At 44.5% G+C, this 20,244-nt stretch overlaps 4 protein-coding genes across 4 annotated transcripts; 2 read left to right on the forward strand and 2 right to left on the reverse strand.

Annotated features, from left to right (window-relative positions):
- Positions 1-240: 240 nt before the first annotated feature.
- LOC6551637 (sorting nexin-25) lies at positions 241-6,842 on the forward strand. Its single transcript, XM_001978549.3, has 11 exons — positions 241-1,183; positions 1,265-1,404; positions 1,545-1,641; positions 1,724-2,035; positions 2,522-2,694; positions 2,754-3,160; positions 3,227-3,967; positions 4,029-4,214; positions 4,278-4,415; positions 4,481-5,164; positions 5,225-6,842. Exons 1-11 carry the CDS (start codon positions 1,041-1,043, stop codon positions 5,591-5,593), a joined length of 3,390 nt encoding a protein of 1,129 aa, XP_001978585.2. The 5' UTR covers positions 241-1,040; the 3' UTR covers positions 5,594-6,842.
- A 58-nt stretch (positions 6,843-6,900) lies between these two features.
- Positions 6,901-8,558, reverse strand: LOC6551638 (protein hold'em). The gene is made up of 3 exons (XM_001978550.2): positions 7,643-8,558; positions 7,424-7,580; positions 6,901-7,288 (listed from the first exon to the last, which is right to left on the reverse strand). The coding sequence occupies exons 1-3, from the start codon at positions 8,556-8,558 to the stop codon at positions 6,901-6,903; spliced, it is 1,461 nt and encodes a 486-aa protein (XP_001978586.2).
- Positions 8,559-8,805: 247 nt separating this feature from the next.
- LOC6551639 (synaptobrevin homolog YKT6) lies at positions 8,806-10,428 on the forward strand. The gene is made up of 2 exons (XM_001978551.3): positions 8,806-9,219; positions 9,304-10,428. The coding sequence occupies exons 1-2, from the start codon at positions 9,095-9,097 to the stop codon at positions 9,776-9,778; spliced, it is 600 nt and encodes a 199-aa protein (XP_001978587.1). The 5' UTR covers positions 8,806-9,094; the 3' UTR covers positions 9,779-10,428.
- A 1,353-nt stretch (positions 10,429-11,781) lies between these two features.
- LOC6551640 (ATP-dependent RNA helicase dbp2) lies at positions 11,782-20,014 on the reverse strand. Its single transcript, XM_001978552.3, has 4 exons — positions 19,468-20,014; positions 17,462-18,995; positions 15,332-17,141; positions 11,782-15,267 (listed from the first exon to the last, which is right to left on the reverse strand). The coding sequence occupies exons 2-3, from the start codon at positions 18,980-18,982 to the stop codon at positions 15,795-15,797; spliced, it is 2,868 nt and encodes a 955-aa protein (XP_001978588.1). The 5' UTR covers positions 18,983-18,995; positions 19,468-20,014; the 3' UTR covers positions 11,782-15,267; positions 15,332-15,794.
- Between the last annotated feature and the right edge of the window lie 230 nt (positions 20,015-20,244).

A 20,244-nucleotide genomic window follows, 5' to 3' on the forward strand; every position in this document is an offset into this window, starting at 1 on the left:
AACCATTTAAATTATCTATAAACAATGCAGATTACAGTTTCTTAATTTTTAATTGAAATTTGATTTTCTATTTTTTATTTATGTTATATAGTAATATATGTTATATGGTTATGTTACATTCTATATCGCTTTTCATTTTCCAATATGATTCTTAATGTTTTTCGGAATTATCCTTTTCGAAATCCAGTTTGAATTTGAATTGGCTATGTCGATAACGACAAAAAAAACTATCGATTGGTCATCGATAGGCGTGCCCTTCTGCCTATCGGCGAGATGGGAGTGAGAGAAAGAGATACAACATTTCGCGAAGGGCGAAGAAGCAAAGCAAAGGGCAAAATTCATAAACATAACAGTAAAGATAGTGGATAGCCGGTCGTGAAATGGAATGAAGCGGACTTATGACGTGACGTGTTATCAGGGCCAGGCCGATCCCAAACTGCGCAGCAGCAGCGCCAGCAACAACAACAATAGCAACAACACCAACAATAATATCACATCAACCTGAATCGAAGGAGTGTGTAATCAGTAATCAGAGTCGCTTGTTTTGATTTCCTTTCCTCGGAAACGAATCAAAACGAAACGAGTCGAGTCCGAGTCGCAGCGAAATGAAATGAAACCTCCGCTCCGGATAAAGCTGACCAATCCAATCAACTTGTTGCGGATCCGCAGAGTCGCCCAGTATTGATTTAGCGCATATTGCCGACAGTTGTGATTCCGATTCCGATTCCCAGCCAGCTGTCTCGCAGCCCATATATTCAATATACGACGGACGACGCTTCTCCAAAAGCCGATACAATACTGTACGATACCATATTTGTGTTCGGTTTTCATTCGTTGACGGAAGCGGAGGTGGTGGAGGAGAAGCCGTCGACGACGCAGCAAGAGGTGGAGGAGGAGGAGGAGGTGGTGGACACCAGACCAAAGCGGAATTGACGCAATTGTTGAGAACTATTTTTAATGGTCAGCGGGTCGAAAATGTACGAAACTCATCAAATATTCAGAAGACAAGTAGGCAATAAGGTGAGGAGGCAGTGATTCGGATGTCCCGAATCGGAGTCAATTGCCCGATGGAATCTGAGGAGCACACAGTGGATGCCATGGAGAATCGACGCTTGCCACTGTTTCCCATCGAACCGGAGCCATCCGTAACGGCAACGCAGCGCCTAACGCTCCTGGCCACGCGGTAAGTGCGGACAAATATCCAATCAAATACATATGTCCTCGTGTATGCGATATGGATTAGACCTGCTGAATTCACTTACAGGCTACTACGTGCATTGCAATTAAATTGGAGGATTATTGTCTCGGGCATCACGCTTACATTGCTGGCCGTCATCTGGTATTATCCCACCTTCTTTCTGTTTTTCGCCTTCGTGGTATATTCTCTGGTCTTGGTCTTTGCGGGTAAGTCTTCCGCTTTCATTCCAGGGCGTTTTCGAATGGAACGATGGCGAATGAGTCACCTTATCGAAGCGCAATCAGTTCCGAAGGCGCTCGCCTAATTAAAATTGCCAAATATCTAATTGCTCTTATCTCGCCGACAGCTGTGGCGGGAACTGTCTATATCCATTATATATTCACCACCAACGAGCCGACGCCACCAAGTCGCGTGCCCTCGCGATTGCTCTACAATGCCACCAAGTGAGTACCGGACTTTGTTCTGTATAATATACTCTGTATCTGTTCTATATACTTACATATCTCTGTCTCCATTGACCCGCAGAAGCAACATCTTCGATCTGCCCAAGCCCATCAAGAATCCATCGAATCTGCCCTTGATTTTCGGCAAAACAGTTGACCTGCAGCTGCAGCAGATAATTGAATATGTGCTGCGAGACTTTATGCTGCCCTGGTTGGGCTACGTGGTCACCAAGCCTAAGCTGATCAACGATGTGGTCCGCGAGGATCTGTGGAACGCGATACAGAAGATCCACGAACGTGCCCTCAGGATGGACGCAGCCAAGATCATAGCTGTGGACATGGTCAACCGGGTGACGGTGCATCTAGAGAAGATTCGCATCGCTGAGGCCAGAGCGTAAGTCCTCGTTAAACTAGCTTAATATTAACAAAGGTTATTTTTTTATGCAGATTTACGCATTAGTAAACCGCTTTAAGTAAACAGTAGGTCAAAAACCTTTGCAAATAATTAATTTATAACAAAGATATCATTTAAAAATAAGATTATTTCTAATACATTTTTTAATGCGCTTTAAACAAAGAAATCCAGGGAAAATGAATGTGATTAGATATAATAAGATGCAATTTGCAATTCAACTCTTTGTTGTATACCCTACACTCTTAATGCTTAGAGCCTCCATAAGCTTTTATCTATGCGTGAAAAAATGCAGTGCACAGAATTAAATGTAATTTATATGCTTCAGAGAATAGTCATCAATCACAAATTATTAAATTGAATAATAATGAATAAGCTGAAAGGCAATAGCTGGGATTACTTTGCATTTTCTTATTTTACGCTTCAGATCTATAATAGATACATATATGCATTTATTCCACTTTCTAGAGCTGAAACCAATACGCCTCCAGTTTTTAGTACAAACTCGTACCTCGCCGATGAAGAGAAGGAGTTGGAGTTCCTGCGCAAGCTTTGCGAGATTATGGTGATCCTGCTGCTGCCACGCGGTTACTCCCTGCCCCCATTGAAGGTCCTGCTCAGCGAGATTCTCTCCTACAAGAGTAAGTATCGCTTTAGATTAATAGACGATACGTTTTACGTTTCAATATCCTGTCCGTAGTTTTCTTTCCGATGATCAAAATGCTGACAGCACCGGACTACATCAACCAGAAGGTGGTCCAAAACATTGAAACTCGCTTGGCAGCGGCGGCCATGAGCAAGAGGAGCTACGAGTATGCAGCCAGCTTCGAGGACTTCCTCAAAATCATCAACAACTCGGGCAACCTCGAGGAGCTCTCGCTCATCCGCAAGAGCATAGTAAACGACCTGATGCATGCCACCACCATGCAGAACCTGCAGCGTGCCAAAGGCCTTGATCCGGATCACGAGGACCACTCGCTCTCCAAGTCGGAGCTCACAGCCGCCGTCCGACTGAAGCGCTATGTCCGCCAACTCACAATGGCTAAGGGCGAGTGCGAGAAGAATCTGGCCAAGTTCGGCTGGAACGGCAACTACTCCAGCGATATTGTAATTTAACTCCAGCATTCTCCATGCCCACAACACTTATAATCCCCCTCCAATTATTATTTGCAGGACCTAACACTGGTCGAGATCCTGAACACTGCAGTTGGCCGGCGCTACTTCACCCTATTCCTGGAGCCACTGAAGGCTAGCGCTCTGATTGGTTTCTATCTGGCCGTGGAGGAGATCAAGCACGCGCACAAGTCGGCCAGCCACCAGCTGGGCACAGAGATCTTTTACACCTACATCAGGGTGCCCAAGTCAGAGATCCAGATTGACAAGCACGAGCGTAAACTGATTGAAACGTTCCTGCTGGGGGATGCCGAGCCAGACATCTTCTACGACATCCAGCGCAACGTACTACGCACGCTGGAGGAAAAGTACTATCCGCCATTTGTGCTCAGCGATCAGTATCGTCAGTTGAAGGAGGCGCTGGACTCCAATGAAATTGCAGATCCCACGCTGCTAATGTGTCATACCATTGGCGATGTCCCGGAACCGCTGGCGGATGAGCAAACGGGCGCGTCGGATGGACTTAATGGCGGAGCTGGTGGTGGTGCCATCGATGTGGCCGCCCACACATCTTATGCACGACGAAAGTTGGAACAAATACAGGAACGGATTGATAAAAAGAACCAGGCGCTGGACGCCCTCAAATACTCTGTGAAGCCGGAGTCCAAGGTGCTCTCCATTCTCGAAAAGGAGATGGAGTGGCTGAAGAGCGAGAAGCGCCAAACAGAGGCGCATTTGCGGCGCACGGACGCCTGGACGGAGCATCTGGGCAAGTGGAAGGCCACCATCCAAAGTGTAGAGGTCAGTGCTCAGCAATTACGTGATTTTATCGGCAATTTGTCAACTTCTTGGCATTGTTTAGGTCTCCGATGAGAAAGAGTCCTTGCAGTTCATGATCTTGGTTCATGTGGACGAGGATATTAATGCTCCAGTACAACCGGCATCATCCAAAAACGGTGACAGCATCCATGGCCATGCCCATCTACGTAAGCGACCGTCGGGCATTTCCAGTGGTTGGGTAGTAATGCGCTCCCTAAATCAAGTGCACGTGTGTATTTCCTTTAAGATCCTAAAGTTCCTATAGTTACTAACGTTTTGGTTATTTCTGAAGGAGCTACAGCGAAAACTGAGACACGTGAGCTCCAACCTGAAGGCCATCGACCTGCCCACGAACTTTAAGTTCTTTTTTCTGAAGACAGATCGACACGGTCAGGAAAAGGCCAAGGGACAGATTCAGAAGTTCCTGAACGTAAGCTGAATATATTCGTTCACACCAAAGATAAGTTAGTAATGCTTTACTTTTCAACCACTTAGTTTATCCTGGAGGACGATCATCTAAATGGCAGCGAGGCCATCTACACGTTTCTTAGCCCAAGCTCAGACCATCTGAAGCAATCGCTACCCTCACCAAAGAAGTCAAAATTCTCGCTATCCACGCTATTCCGCAGCGATGCTGGAAAATCACACGAGGCTAGCAAAGCAACCGATCCCTTTTGGGGGCTGCAGCGCGATGATGAGGATATATCCACCTATCTGGACGGCGAGTCCGGCGGTGAGGCTAAAATGCTAGCCGCGGATCTTGACAGCAAGGATTCGATAGCAGAACCGATGTACGCTCTAATGGGCGAAATCTTCGACATGGGCGGGGTTTTCAAGTGGTTGCGTAAGAGTCTCATCTCGTTTGTGCAGATCACATACGGCCGTACGATCAATCGACAGATCCGAGAATCGGTGGCCTATCTCTTTGAGGAGTCTATGCTGCACAACTACTTTTCGGCCATCCTCAAGTCATTTTGGCCAGGCGGCGTCCTTGCCTCCGCCTATCCTACGCGGTCCGAGGATATGCGCGAAATGACCACCACGGCGGCCAAGGCGCTGCTCACCGACCACATACCGGAGGTGTTGTGCAACCTGGTCGGTGCACAGGCTGCCAAACGGGGTGTCCTTAAGGTTTTCGATGCCCTGCAGAATCCCGCATATAACAAGCAGCTATTCTACGTAAATGTTCGCTTCATTATTCATATAGCCAAATATACAATTTTTATCTTTTATCTTCAGGAGCTGCTGGAGATAATTATGATTGAGTTCTTTCCTGAAATCCGCCAACTGCGTGTCAGCAACACCAATGGAACCAAGTTAAATACGGCCACTGCTGGAGCGGCAGCTGCATCCGCTGCAGCGGCACTGGTGGCGGCCACGGCATCAGCTTCGCTGCCCTCGCTTAATCATAGTGGTGGTGGTCACAGTGCGTCCACGGGAGTGCATCACCAGAACCATCAGGGATCCTCGACGTCCAGCGCTTGCTCAGCTGGAGGCAGTGGCAGCACCGGTGTTGGTGCCGCATCGCACCACCAATCGCACTACCACCACGCATCGCACCACCCCCAGCAGCAGCACCACCATTCGCAGGCGGGCAGCTCGAAGTAGAAAAGAAGCCCCATTTCGTTTTAGATTTTACTTTAGCTTAAACGATTTTTTTTAATTTATATTATGTTTTGTTCGATTTTATGTTCGATGTTTAATGCTCTCCCCCTCTCTGAACGGTGGTTATTGTTGATTTAGCCGAAGAAAGGGATACAAAGAATAGTTATGTAGAATACCACACAACTCAGTAGTTACCAGTATCATTCCCTGTACAAATGCAGACTTAAAATCCATTTGAATTCAGTACTTGTTGATTCGTTTGTCCATCACTTCCTGTAGTCAGATTTGTTTGTTATGTGTATATGTCTGTACATAGGTCAGTATTAAGCGTTGTACCAAATTGTTGTTTATATACTCGTATAGTAAAATGTGACACTCAGTTTGGATTGATTATAATTATAGTTTATTAGCAGATATTGAGCCAAAAGTTGCATCTGCAGCTGGCGGTGAGTCGGTGCTTGTGATTCCCATTCCGCTCCAGCTGTAGATCCATCTTCCCCACAAAAATATTATACAAACACAAGACACCTGAGATTCGTTTGATGCAAGCTTATGGGCGTCCTAAACAGCGCGTTCCATGGGCATAAGGTCACTAATTAGCTTAACAATTCATATTTATTTTATTTCGTGATACTTCAAAGTATGGCTTTCATTTTTGTGACGTATGGTTTCTTAATCACACAAATCTGAATTCTTATTCGAATTTGTATTTACATATATTACTTAATTGTTGCACACCAATAACCATCAATTAAAAATTGTATTTAAAATTTCCTAACCGACCAAATTTGAATTTCACATCAAATTGGATGTATTTGTTAAGTGCTATGGTGATGGCATCAAATAATCGTAAGGACTAAGCGTTGGTTGAGTCTGTCCTCAATACAGAACGTTTAATAACAATACAACAGTCGCAAGTCGGGACTTTAAAGAAGCATTAATCCTAAAGCATTTGTGGTAATCCAACTGCATTTTTAACATGGTATCAATGTTAAAATACACACAACAACTCGAAATTAGAACATTCAAAAAATGTCCCAAACCTGTTTTGTGAACCTCAAACGACCCATAGCCGCCACCGCCACCCAAAGACCACACCGCCGTCACCTTCAGTAGCACTAGGCAAAATGGCACTCAGACGATTCATCCCAATGAGCCAAACGTATCCCACTTAGGACCCACATTCAGAGTTTCGAGGCGCTTTCAATCTATTTATGTATGGCAGTTGTACACTTTTATGTGAAAATGCGAAATAAAGATCGCTATTTATGTAGATGTTGGCCAGCATTTTAATGGGATTTAAATTACATTTAGAACACGGCCACCTTTGCGACAAGCTTTTCCAGGGTAATGGCTTGCATGTCGACAACCACAACGATGAGATTATTGCGCACACCCACAGGCTTTTTGATCATCAATCTTACCTCGAAGTAGTTCAGCAAAAAGCGCCACTTTAGCGCGCTTTTCTCGTGCTCCGCCAGTCGATCGAAGTCTTCCGCCCGAAGACCTAGGATCCGTTCTGCCGGATGTCCAGCTAACCGGGCTTCGACGAGAGTGCCCGTCTGGTCGGACAAATGAATGTTGATATTGAAGTAGCTGATATATCTTGGCTCATCATTGGCGTGTGAAAAGTCCAACTGACAGGCGTCCGAGGCGCAATCTTCCAGATTTCGTGGTATAAGCCGTTGACAGGCAGTGCTGCAAAGTAAAAGTGTGTATTAGATTCGTGGAAAAGTATTTAACAGATAGTGAGAAGCGTTTCGGATCCTACAAAGTACACTAGTGGAGTCGATTTGGTCATGTTCGGCATGCGGTATGGGTAATAACACTTACCATTTCCTGTTGATGTGGGAAGTCAATCCATCCAAGTCGAACTTGGTGACCATTCCATACAGCACTGCTGTAAACTGCTGTATGGACGGATCCTGCAGTTCGCCCTCGGCGCGGGAATATATCTGTCTAACCGTCATCTGCGCCTGAATGCTGGCAACTAAAAATAACACAGAAGAAATTATATTAAATACTAGGCCCGGATCTTTAGTCTTCAATCACCTGCAGGCAAGTTGTCCAGCTCTGACTGGGGGCAGCCACTAAAACTTGTTAAAGGCACAGTGTCGGCGAAAGCTAGCAAAAGGCGGCAATCCTCTCCAGCCGCCTGAGGATTTTCGCAAATGAGCGTGCAATTTGTATGGGAGAGCACGACACAACGATGAAAATTCGAGTAGGAAACACGCACATCGATCAAATGAAGGACAGTGCGAAGTGGCTGCCATTGCTGGGCACGTCGTATCCAGTCGGATTGCCAAACGGAGAGCAACATGCCCTCAGGATAGCTGGCATCGATCACTATTACCTCCAAACAGTGCAGCAGCTCTTGGACCTCACTGTGTGGTGCCTGCAGCTTTCGCTTAATCTGACGCACTGGACGCACTGCAGCCACGACCACTAGTAGATTCACATTGGTGGTGATTATTTTATCGGGGGATCCGAGGCCGGAACGGACATCCGCCAACTTAAGTACCGCTCCAAGTGGCCTAATGGGTCGCTGGAGCAACTGTTGGAGGATTGTTATGTGGCCAGAGTCGTCGTTGTCGTGGCGTACAACATACCCAGATCCTTCGTTTACCACCAGGGCGCAGGAGACCGTCGCTTGGGGCTGGTAACGCTGATCTCCCGCAGGCGCCACCGGTATGGACATCACTTTGGCGCCCACAATGTCTACCACCTGGCCGATCTGCAGCATGGCCATGTACTCATCCACACAGGCCCGCTGACCCCAACACTTGCAATTGGTCAGGTGATTGGGGGAATCTCGGATTGTCAAGGTGAGGACTCCCCGTTCGGTGCCACTCATCTTGTCGTAGAATATGTTCGGCGAGGATTTGGACACAATCAGCGCAACGGTGGAGAAACGGGTCATTGTGGGCCGCATTTCAGCCAAGCGCTGGAAATTTACACGCCTTGCCATGAAAATTATTAAAGAACTCTACAACAGGCAGCTTGCGGCGCATAAGAAAACCGTTATATTGCCGTTACCGCCGATTAGTGGTTATCGAAGTTTTCAGTGATGGCACACTGATAGCGGATAGCGGTAGTTTTAGTTTCGAACAAGGGGCTAACAATGTTAAATTGAATTGATAAAAATAAAAATAAAAACCCAAACATTTACAGGAAATTATGCTTATTTAATGTAACCCTTGCAATCGATAGTAATCGGAAGCCATACCATCCCCAATAAGCTGACACACACTACGCATATGTGCACACGCACACACACACACAAGAAACGGCACAGATTTACTGCGTTAAACAAACTCACTTGTACTTTTTCTACGGCCAGTGCCCTGAAACTGAAACCCAACCGCCGGTGCAAAGCCAGATTAGGTCCAGGACAACCGTCCAGCGCAGTGCCCCAGGAGCATTAGACCGGAGGAGCAACAGTCGAGCAACCCGCGACCCGCAGACCCAAATTTACCCACTTTTGGCAGCCCACAGCCACTCAAAATGGTCAAGCTGTTCGCGTTGAGCATCTTCCACAAGGGCGCCAGCGAGGCGCGCCTCCTAAAGACCGCCTCGGACCTGCAGTCCTTCTCCTTTTTCCAACGTGGCACCGTCAACGAGTTCATGACGTGAGTATGCATGTGGATGCCACAGAACGGCGCAGGCTCAGAGTCTACAATGACGAACACCCTCTACAACTTTTTCTCTTGCAGTTTCGCCTCGAAGACAATTGTGGAGCGGACACAGCCGGCTCTGCGGCAATCGGTGAAACAGGATGCCTACATGTGTCATGTCTATGTGCGGGCTGACAATTTGGCCGGTGTCCTGATCGCCGATCATGAGTATCCGCATCGCGTGGCGCACACGCTCATCACAAAAATTCTGGATGACTTTACGGCCAAGGTGTCCGCCGATCAGTGGCCCAATGGCACGGAGGCCACCATCTCATTTGACTTGCTGCCAGCTTTTCTAGCACGCTATCAAAATCCCGTCGAAGCGGATCCGCTGACGAAAATGCAAAACGATCTGGACGAGACGAAAATAATTCTGAAGAACACAATCGAGGCGGTGCTGGAGCGGGGCGAGAAGCTGGACGACATGGTCAGCAAGTCGGAGAAATTGTCGCTGCAGAGCAAGGCGTTCTACAAGACGGCGAAAAAGACTAACTCCTGCTGCAGCTTCACCTAGGCGCCTCTGTTCACCTAGACATCTCATTCCCCCACCACACTCTAATCCTCTCAAGCAGCAGTAGCAGTAGCAGCAACAACAACAACAACCACCATCACAGGAAACACCAGAAAATGCAAATCAAAGACAACACAAAGGATAATGGATAACACGATAACACCAACAAACTACAACCAAACAAACTCCTAGGGAGCGGTGCGACTTGGGTTTTGATGATTGCTTTTTATAAATGAATTAGTTAATTTTATATACTATATATATAATATACAATACTGTATGAATAGGAAGGCCAGTTGCCAGTTATGATAGTCCGCTAACCCAATGTCTAACTGTCTGCGGATCTTTGAGTCTTGTCTGTATATGTCTACTCTTTGGATATCTAAATGTTAATTACTAACAATACAGATTACGATCTAAACCCATGTGCTTACACATAGTGTTCTCTTATCTGTTACGGAGGTCCGAATTTGACTCTTCGCTAGCTATTGATGTTGTGGGCTTTCTTATCGCCTCCCCGGCGGATCTATGTATACCTATTGGATCGGGAGGCTGCAGCTATACACATACAGTCGCACTTCCGATCTGGGCAACTGGCGGTCGGAATGTGTGGGCGTTTCAATAAAGAAGTATTATGGGAAATGTGATTGGAACCGAGCTTGTTTTTATTGCTTACGAACGAACTTTTCTTTATCTCTGCCACTCTTCGCAAAATGTACAAACTTTTTCGTTTTTGAGTTCAAGCTCTGAACATATTAATTTAATTTTTTTGTAATACATACCATTTCGTTTTTAATTCCATAGGATCTCCAACCCCAAACCTCAAAAAAAAAAATCAAAATCAATTTAAAAGTGATTTTTGTTGGCGTTTATTTATTATATAGAAGATACCTATTTCGCTTTTTGTAAAGATTTCCGTTACATATTTCATATTTATGCGTTTTTTTTTTTTTTTTTTACGTTTTCGTGTTTAACATTTTAGGATTTGGGACCAAGGGGAAGGGGTTTGCTGTCCAATTTCTAAGTGAGGACGGGGTTATGTTTATGGGTTCGTATATTCTAGTATAAGATAGGTAAATTGATTACAATTTAGTTTTCGCCCCTTCTCCGTCGCAATTTTCTTGCGCTTTGCGACGGGAAAATGGGGAGGCGGTGCATTATAAATGTATGCATTATATTACATACCTATATATCGTTTTGTTATAATTAATATAATATTGTGTGTGCTAACTTAGCTTAAGCAGCAAACATTCATTCAAACGCGTTTGCTTGGCTTCTCGTTTACTGATTTGCATCAACATTGTATGCATCATTTTGTGTTAGTGATCTATAGTAATATTTAGAATTTACTCAAATGGTTCGCTTTGAATACATGCAAGTGTAAATATTAGTTGATGTAATGTTCTAAATGCACGCTCCTTCGAAATGGCTAAGAATTTGCATTTGTGTTATTCTGGTATGTGTATTTTCTTAATTTGTCGCTAAAATTTGCATTGGTCAACACAACAAATGAAAATCAAGAATAGTTCACCTCCTTATCAAATCAGTAAAAATACGTGTATGTGCGGCTGGGTGAGTTTTGTATTCGTTTAAAAACTAGTTTGGATAAATTGTTGGCTTGCTTGCTTTTGATTGAATTTGTATTATTTAGGACTTAGTGGGGGATCCCCGTTTTATCGAATTGCAATCGAAATACGTACAAGTAAGGTTCTAACGTGTTTCGTTTACGCAGCTGTTATCACAATGGGTTTTGGTTTCAACTTGTATTATTTTTATTATTTTAAAGTTAGTTCCGTCTGACGATGGCAACTTTAGCTTACATGCTCCAGCTAAATGTTATTTGCTCAACAAGTCTGGTGTTTAATGGTATCCTTATTTTGTTTTTAGAACCCTCAAAAGACGCTCCTAACTTTGGCGCTTAAAAGTATGCTTGTTTTGTAGGTCTTGCGAGCCCAGTGGGCAGCACAGGATGTGCCCACTGTGCACATGTAATGTGTTCTTTTGTGTTTGTATCATCTATAAGAAACTTGTCTGTGTGGGTGGGTGTTGGCTTGTATGTGTCTTTGTTTAATTGATGTCGTGTTAGTGTGTGTGTGTGTGTATGTGTCCGAGTGCGTGGGTGTGTGCGGGTGTTTTGCTGCATTTTTGGCACTTGTGCGCATCGCACAGTAACGGTAAATGCATTCACTTTATCGACTTTATCGACATTGATATATGTATGCACATACATACACATATATACCTTTTTTGGTTTACCAACGAAAAAGCTTAAAACAAAACAAATAAAAAAGTAAAAACAAACGCAAAAACGAAAACTAAATCAAAAACGCGTATTTGTGTGTGTGTGTATGTGTGTAAACGATTTTTAGTTCTCTAAGTAAACGAAACAGAAAATAAGTATTAAAAGAAAAAAAAAACAACTATACAAACTATCGAAATAACGGCACTTCGTTGCACTTTCTCCGTTATTCGCTTGTTCTTGCTTCAAACAATTGAATTCATTTTGTTTTTGGCTTTAGTCTTTCGTCTTTATTTTTGGTTGCATTTTTTCAAAAGTTGCAATTCTATACTTTCAAAAATATATGTATATGCGAATTTCTATCGTTTTAAATCTATCGTTTTAAGAAGAGACTGCGAGCGAGAAATATATCGTATAAGGGGGGCGGGGCGGGGGGCTGAGAGAGATAGGGATGGAGACAGAGATAGAGCGATCGATTTGGACTTAAACGAAGGACTTGCCTCAAAAGTGCGAAGGGAACAACGAATTCTCCGCTTTCCCCTTCTTCTGTTTAAGGGGCTTTCGGTTTCAGTTACTCTTAAATTTTATCAGTTTCAACTTCTTTTGCTCTTTTTTTTCTCGTTTTTTGTTTTGTTTTGATTTTGTGTGTTTCATTGTTTTTTTTTTGCATTTTTTTTTAGTTTGTTGGTTTTTCGCAGTGTGTACACAACAACTTATAGATAAATACAATACAAATATCGCGCTCTATAGTTTTATTTCTTCAAAAAAAGAATGTATGCCTCAAGTCATCCATAATACATTATATTGTAGCCATCAGACATTGTCTATGAGCGACAACGACAACGACAATAATACAAATACATAACATATATTCATATTCCTCTTCTGATTCAGATACTGATTTCGATTCAGATTCAGCTTCAGTTTCAGCTGCCTCTGTTTCAGTTTCAGTGTTTTTGGCCTGGCCGTTTTGGGGGCACTGCGATTACTTCATTTAAATTGGTTATTAATTAGTATTTTTGTATTTTCGTTTGTTTATATAAGTCTATCACATCATCACAATTCGGTTGCATCGAAATTATAATAAAGAAGTATGAAATTATGAAAATAAAAACGTTAATTCACTTGGTAAATTTGCGTATACGCCTAGAGTATATATAAAAAAAAACCATTTAGTTGTAGGTTTCAAATCCCGTCTCCAATGATTTTCAAAATGTATGGAAATCTACCAACCCCAAAGAAACCAAAAATGAAATGAAATAAATGTGAAATTCTCTATGAATTATAGGTCTATATAGAAGAATTCGAGTCTTCCGTCCGTTTGCTTTAAAAAGAGATCCTTGTGTTGACGATATACCCTATATAAATATTCCCTCATGTTTTCCCCGTTTTATATTTGCTAAAAAGAAACCGTATAAGTAGAGAACTAATAAAAAATGAATAGAAATGTTCCTTTCACATCCCCCCGATCGGTTAGGCTAACAAATATATTTATAATATAATCTACATGATTTTTCAACTATTTCCCTTGTGTTCTTGTTCTCACACAATTCCAATGTAGAATATTCCCTTGTGTCCGTTACGTTCTCCAAAATTCTTCGGCTTTTTGTACTGCTTTCCCGTGGCGAGGATAACGCACTGCTTGCAACAACATGGACAACTGCTTGAACAGACGATATTTGGATATATTACTGCTAACTATATGACTGGAGCTGCCAATTAATGTTACTACTACTTATTTACTCGTCCTGAACTCTGGCCAAAAGTATTCGGAAGAGGAGGAAAATTAAAGGGAAATTAATAATACAAGTAAAAACGATTTTCAAATCAAAAAATAAAGATATGGGGAAACGAAAAAATAGTTTTTTGGAATAGTCAGAAGTATGCATTATGTTTGCTGTATTATTATTATCATTATTTTCGTGTGGCATTGCTTGGCATTATTCGATCTTCTAACCTTGTCTTGTGTTCCTCCTTCTTTTCTTCTTGTTTCGTATTCGCTTTACTTGTTTTTATGGATGAATTTGGCGTCTTTTCTTTTTTCTTCGCTTTCTTTCTTCTTATTTTCAACTGCTTCTGTTCTTTGTTCTTTGGAATAATTGAAAATTGTAATTGAATTTTGCTTTTTTTTTTCAAGTATTTGCATAGAACTTTTGAAAAAACCTCGTTAATTTATGCGAATGTTGTGTTAGGGGATTATTATCGAATTCTATAAATCTTCAACAAAATGAGTTTTTGTTTTAATCTCCATTGAAAATCAAGCTCGAATCTACATATGCATGTAAATATATAATTGGCATATATAGAATACACACATATATGTATCAAAATGGGAAATTAAATGATAACTGTAAATTTGCTTGTCCTAGTGGTGTTCGTGATGTGTGTGTATGAGTTGTGTGTGTGTTGAGTGCTTCTGTGTCGGTGTGGGTGTGTGTGCGTATGCTTGTGTGGGTTCTATGTGGCTGTGTACGTGTTCTCCCATTGCTTTATAATTGTTGTATTATTATCGATTGTAACTTGTTAGTTTTTCTTTAACATACTTCCTACCAAAGCAGCGCTGCCCATTTCCCTTTTCTCCTATTTTGGATTTGGCCAAAACATAGGTGTTCATTATATATCTCAACCGTTAGCTGCGATTTCTTAAATGGAATTTGTATAGAATTTAGTCAGTTTTCCCTTTGTTGTAATTGTTTGTTGCAATTTCGCACGGATAATATAAATGTCTAGAAAATAATTAAACATGTATTTAAATATGTGTTATTATAAGCAAACCGTTCATTTCATACCAACCAAGTTAGTAAAAAGGGCTATTTTTTCAATCCCTTACTTTGTTTTTGACAATTTTCGAATTCAATATTTTTTTTTGGTTGCGTGCTTGTGTTCTTAGCATTGTGTAAAGATTGATATACACGAATTTACAAATATCACTTAATTAACAGTGTCTGTATCTAGATCCTTATTTATTTTAGGATAACATAAATGTATGAACGTTGATCCACCAACTGAATGGCTATAAAACGCTGAGTATACTTGATTTTGCCTGGCGAAAAAGAATAATAATTATAACCTACTTAATTCCGTTTAAACATTCGAAGAACATGCAACTGTCGGTGTGTGTGTCTGTGTGTGTGTGGAAAAGCCTAAAAACTACAATAATCGTTCCCTTTCGAGGTGTTCTTGATTTTTGTTTCGTTTTACCTTGCGTTTGAAAAACATAAGAGGGTTTCGTGGGCGATTATCCTTGCGTTGGCTGTGCGGGGCAGAAAGATCCATTAAAAACTAGTTACGTCACATGTTAAATAGCACAAACTTACCCCTGATTAATGATGGTTGGTGCTGCTTGTCCAGAGAACAGTACGAATGAAAGATTGTGGGAGGGTTAAAGGGGGTTTAGATGTCAAATTGTATCGCAAACCCAAGCTGTGAATGCTTAAATGAGCGACAGAGAACACAATATTAGTAGCAAGGTGGGAAGAAATATAGAAAAAAAAAAGCAACGAGTTTCGCTCAGAATTTCAAGAGCACCTGTTAATATGCTCTTATATGTATGTTGGCAAAATTATATCCTTTCATTCTTTCATTTATCATCATAATGCATTTGGATTTCATGAGTGTGGTTAATTGATGATTTCTTTGTCCATGTCGTTGGTGTTGTTAAAGTAGGTTAAATTTCTTGTTGCTTGCATTGTTATTGATGTTACTAAAGCTGTTGTTGTTGCTGTTGTAGCTCTCCACGATCCACGATCCACTCCCATTTCGTCCCATGAGCGCGACAACTTATTGGTGTCCCGCCTGCTCAATGGCCTGGCCGGGACCTGGTCCGGGTCCTGCCACGGCTGTGGCGAACTGGTGATGTTGGGCAGCATAGTAGGTGGCCGGCATGCTGAACTGGTTGGCATACGGATTGGTGCCCGGCGCAGCGGCGGTGGTCAGAACTCCGGCAGCATCGTACATGTAGGCGGCCCCTGGTGCCGGAGCCACAGTTGCGGCTCGTCCGGCGGCTGCTGCAGCGGCAGCAGCTACGGCCGCAATAGGTGGCGAATTGGCTGGTGTATAATGGACCAGCGAGGTGGTCACCGCAGCCGGTGCTGCATACTTGTTGCCCTCATCCTTGGGCGGTTTGGTCTGTTGGCCTGCCTGCTGCTGTTGTTGCTGCTGATGCTGTACGGCCGCCTGCTGACCGTAGTGGGCCACTCCTTGCTGCTGGTACTCGCGCTTGGGATACTGCTGGAATCGTGGTGGCATGCCACCGGCACCGGCTCCCTGCGGCGCAAACTGGCCACGTCCGCGATATGCCTGTGGCATATACTGACCGCCCTGTTGGGGTGCCATGTGCGGCTGTGGGCCACCGCCTACGCCGGCTGCTCCGCCCACACCGCCTGCTCCGCCGCCGCCACCCTGATGGCCCATAATGGCACGCGGCCCGCCATTGTTGAACGGAGCCCTCGGGCGATAGGTGTTGCCATTTCGCTGCTGCTGTCCAGCTCCTCCATCCTGTCCCATTTGATTCATGCGATTCCAATTACCGCCGCCACCATTCTGCTGATAGTTATTGCCGCCAGCGGCATACTGCTGGTAGCTACCGCCAGTTGGGGGGCCGCTGCGATTGTTGTTATAGTTGTTACCGGCCTGGTAATTCAGCGGATTGTTATTGCGCTGCTGATAGACGCCGTTGTGGCCGCCAGTGTTGCGATCCCCGCCACCGTTGTTGTTCCAGCGCTTGTTGCCGCGATAGCCGCCCGAGCTTGGCATGGAACGAGCCAAGTCCAAAAGAGCCTGCGACGGCGTCTGGCCAGCCTCCTCAAGCACAGAGATCAGTTCACGCGCCTGCTTGGCATTGTCGGGCGTGAAAAAGGTGTAGGCAGTTCCCAGCTGCTGGCAACGACCAGTGCGCCCGATGCGGTGCACATAGTTCTCCGAGGAGTTGGGGTAATCATAGTTAATTACGTACTGCAGATCCTCCACATCCAGACCGCGCGAGGCCACATCGGTGGCAATCAGAATGTTAGATTTGCCATTACGGAAATCCTTAAGCACTGAATCCCGCTCATTTTGAGTCTTGTCGCCGTGAATTGAAGTGGCGGTGTACCCTTCGGTACGGATGATCTGCAAGATGTCCTCCACCTGGATAGGGGTAAGAAAAAGGTAGAAAATTAGTGAGGTCATGTTTCCAATTTCACATAAACATTATGTTCTTGCTAGATATCTAGACGGGTCATTTCAGAGAGAAATGCAAGGAAAATGCAATTGTAATAAACAAAGAATGCGTCACTATCTAATGACATGACTTCGATGTAAATCGAAAGGAGAAAAAATGATATTTGCAAATAAACAGTATAGAATTCTTATGAAGTCCGCTAGTGTCTGATGACATTGCTTCAAGGTAAACCGAAAGAACGAATGATGATTAGAATTCGTTAAGTCAATTGGAAATTAGAACTCACCTTGATCTTGGTCTCCACAAAGATGATGATCTTGTTGCCATTGTTGGCCGAATTCTTGGTGGGAGCGATCTCATTGAGCAAGCGCACCAAGCGCTGCGGCTTCTCCATTTCGGTGCAGATCTCGACAATCTGGCGAATGTTGTGGTTGGCCGATAGGTTCATGGAGCCAATGTTAATTTGGATATAATCGTTCAAAAAGTCGCCGGCTAGAGCCTGTACCTCCTTGGGCCAGGTGGCGGACCACATGACGACCTGGCGGTCGGGACGAATCTGCTCAATGATCTTACGAATCTGCGGCTCGAAGCCCATGTCCAGCATGCGATCGGCTTCGTCCAGCACCAGATAAGTGCATCTCTGCAAGTTAGTGTTGCGATTCTCAAGGAAATCAATTAGTCGTCCTGGTGTGGCGATTATGACCTCGACGCCGCGGTCAAGATCGCGTGCCTGCGGCACTTTCGATGAGCCGCCAAAGATGCAAGTGTGACGAATCTCGGGCTTGCACAGATGTCCATAGTCTCGCACGACCGATTGGATCTGCTGGGCCAGCTCTCGGGTGGGGGCCAGCACCAGAGCAATGGGTCCTTCACCGCGTATTATGGGCGGCTGATTGCCAATGTGCACGATGGCCGGCAGCATGTATGCCAGCGTCTTGCCGGAACCGGTCTGGGCAATGCCCACCAAATCGCGACCACTTAAGGCAATGGGCCAGCCCTGCGACTGGATAGCAGTGGGCTTGGTGAATCCCTGGCGCTTCATCTCTTCAATAACGTGAGCGGGCAGCGAGCTCTCCTCGAAACTGACCACCGGGTGCGGTAGTTCGTTGCCAGACACTGTGATTTCCAGTTCGCGGCGTATATCGGCCACCTGCTGCTCTGATTTGGCTAGTGTATTGGGATGAATGTTGTAGAAATCCTTGTGGAACGGCTCAAGATTCTCCCACTTGGGTTTCACTAGATTGCGGCCGGGATTCTTGGCCTTTTCGCGTTGGATCTCGGCACGCTCCTCTTTGGAAAGCATGCCCAAGGCAGCAGCATTGTAGTTATTGTTTTGGTAGCCACCGCCACCTCCGCCGCCGTTGTGCGGCTTCTGATAGCGCTGTGCGTAGTTTGGATTTTTGCCACGGGGTCCTCCATAGCCGCCAGCTCCACCGGATCCGGCACCGCCACCACCGCCGGCGCCTCCTCCAAGACCATTACCGGCGAAGGCAACACCGTTTTGCTGGCGATACGGATTACCGGCACCAGATCCGGCGGCTCCCATTCCCAGACCATTCTGGATGCCATAGGTCATCACGCCATAAGGCTGGCCAAAGTGCATGCTTCCAGCGGCAGTGGCTGCTCCGTTGATGGCAGCACCACCGGCAGCGCCGGCGAAATTGCTGCGCGGATAGTAGGGACGGTCGTGGCGTGGGGCACCATTACCGCCACCGCCAGCGCCTGCGGCGGCACCATTGCCATAGTAACCGCCGCCTGTATGCTGTTGAACACCGCCGGCGTTGGGTGCATATGCTCCGGCGTACATCGTGTGCTAAATCCTGTCGAGAAATGAACAAAAGATCAACGGAATCGCATGGAGGTAACCCGCACACACCACCACAAAGACTTTGCACTTTTATAACTGTTAAGAGCGCTCTCGCTCTCTAGTATTTCTGCCGCTCGGGAGTGTAACTATAAATAGAGAAACGAAACGCGTTTGACTTTTAGGACAGAGGCTTGCTTCGAAGGGGGACGAAGGGTGGGACTCAGTTTCGAATGGTGAAGAGCGGGGGCGGTTCCATCACCCACCCACTAGCCACCACCGAAAAATCAATACAGCATCGCCAAATGCACATGAGACGCGAAGAGAAAGGGACAGAGGAAGAGTGATAGCGGGAGAGCGAAAGCAGGCGCAAGAGAGGGACAAGTAGAGTGCACCGCAAGGCGAGGAAGCGAGAGCACGCTTCACATTTAGAAAAACACTCAAAAAAGTGCACTGCATTTTCACGCCTCACACACACACGCACTTACCTTTTTTCCTGTTGCGACAACTGCTGCCTGTGTGTGAAATTTTGGATGAGCCTTACTTGTGCGGGGAGCTTCAAATTAATGTATTTATGCGCAGCAATTTGACATTTGCTCCCCAGGCAACCGGGTTTTAGGGGTACTAGATGTGGGTTTTTCTTCGGTTGTCCAAGTCTCTTCGATTTTTTCGATCCGTTTCGTTCACGTTCCCTTTCCTCGCCCTGTTCCGTTCGATTCGATATTCTGCGTTCTCTTGCTCTCTTCGTCACGCTCACACGCCTCTTGCAAACTTCTCTTTTTCGCTCGACTTTTGCCGAGAGCTAATGGTAATTATTTTGCAATTATTCCTTCGCCACGGGAAAGTAACCGTAAAGCTAACTAAAGGTGTACTTGGTTAAACACTAGGAGCGAGTTAACTAAATCTAATTCTTGTATTTTAGATTTTTACAACAAAAAAAAACGCGCTCAGCAGTAAGTTGCATGTGAACTATAGAGCTGGAACAAAAGTCGATGGTAATGCGAAACGTTCAATGTATTTTGACATCGATAGGTCGCCGTGAAGCTATCGATTACTTTTATTTATATTTTACTGCAACTATTTTACCGTTAAAACCTAAAAACAAAACCTAATATTAAAAAAAAAAATGTGTAGCTAATTAAAAAAATGAATATTTAAGAAAAAATCAGATTAAATGAATTAAGCATTTATAGCATTTCTATAATTTTTAATAAAATAATGTTACAAATATTTGTATGGTACAAATTGCTAAGAATTTAAAAACG

The sequence above is a fragment of the Drosophila erecta genome, unplaced genomic scaffold, assembly GCF_003286155.1.
Source record: "Drosophila erecta strain 14021-0224.00,06,07 unplaced genomic scaffold, DereRS2 tig00000126-arrow-pilon, whole genome shotgun sequence".
Taxonomy (NCBI): Eukaryota; Metazoa; Arthropoda; class Insecta; order Diptera; family Drosophilidae; genus Drosophila; species Drosophila erecta.

Excerpts from the sequence above, each read along its gene's own strand:
- LOC6551637 (XM_001978549.3), top strand. The coding sequence starts at position 1,041 with ATGTCCCGAATCGGAGTCAATTGCCCGATGGAATCTGAGGAGCACACA. Across the intron at positions 3,968-4,028 it reads CCACCATCCAAAGTGTAGAG|GTCTCCGATGAGAAAGAGTC; the intron begins GTCAGTGCTCAG and ends GGCATTGTTTAG. Across the intron at positions 5,165-5,224 it reads ATAACAAGCAGCTATTCTAC|GAGCTGCTGGAGATAATTAT; the intron begins GTAAATGTTCGC and ends TTTTATCTTCAG.
- LOC6551638 (XM_001978550.2), bottom strand. The coding sequence starts at position 8,558 with ATGGCAAGGCGTGTAAATTTCCAGCGCTTGGCTGAAATGCGGCCCACA. Across the intron at positions 7,581-7,642 it reads GCTGGACAACTTGCCTGCAG|TTGCCAGCATTCAGGCGCAG; the intron begins GTGATTGAAGAC and ends TGTTATTTTTAG. Across the intron at positions 7,289-7,423 it reads TCCCACATCAACAGGAAATG|CACTGCCTGTCAACGGCTTA; the intron begins GTAAGTGTTATT and ends TTTACTTTGCAG.
- LOC6551639 (XM_001978551.3), top strand. The coding sequence starts at position 9,095 with ATGGTCAAGCTGTTCGCGTTGAGCATCTTCCACAAGGGCGCCAGCGAG. Across the intron at positions 9,220-9,303 it reads ACCGTCAACGAGTTCATGAC|TTTCGCCTCGAAGACAATTG; the intron begins GTGAGTATGCAT and ends TTTCTCTTGCAG.
- LOC6551640 (XM_001978552.3), bottom strand. The coding sequence starts at position 18,982 with ATGTACGCCGGAGCATATGCACCCAACGCCGGCGGTGTTCAACAGCAT. Across the intron at positions 17,142-17,461 it reads TTGTGGAGACCAAGATCAAG|GTGGAGGACATCTTGCAGAT; the intron begins GTGAGTTCTAAT and ends ACCCCTATCCAG.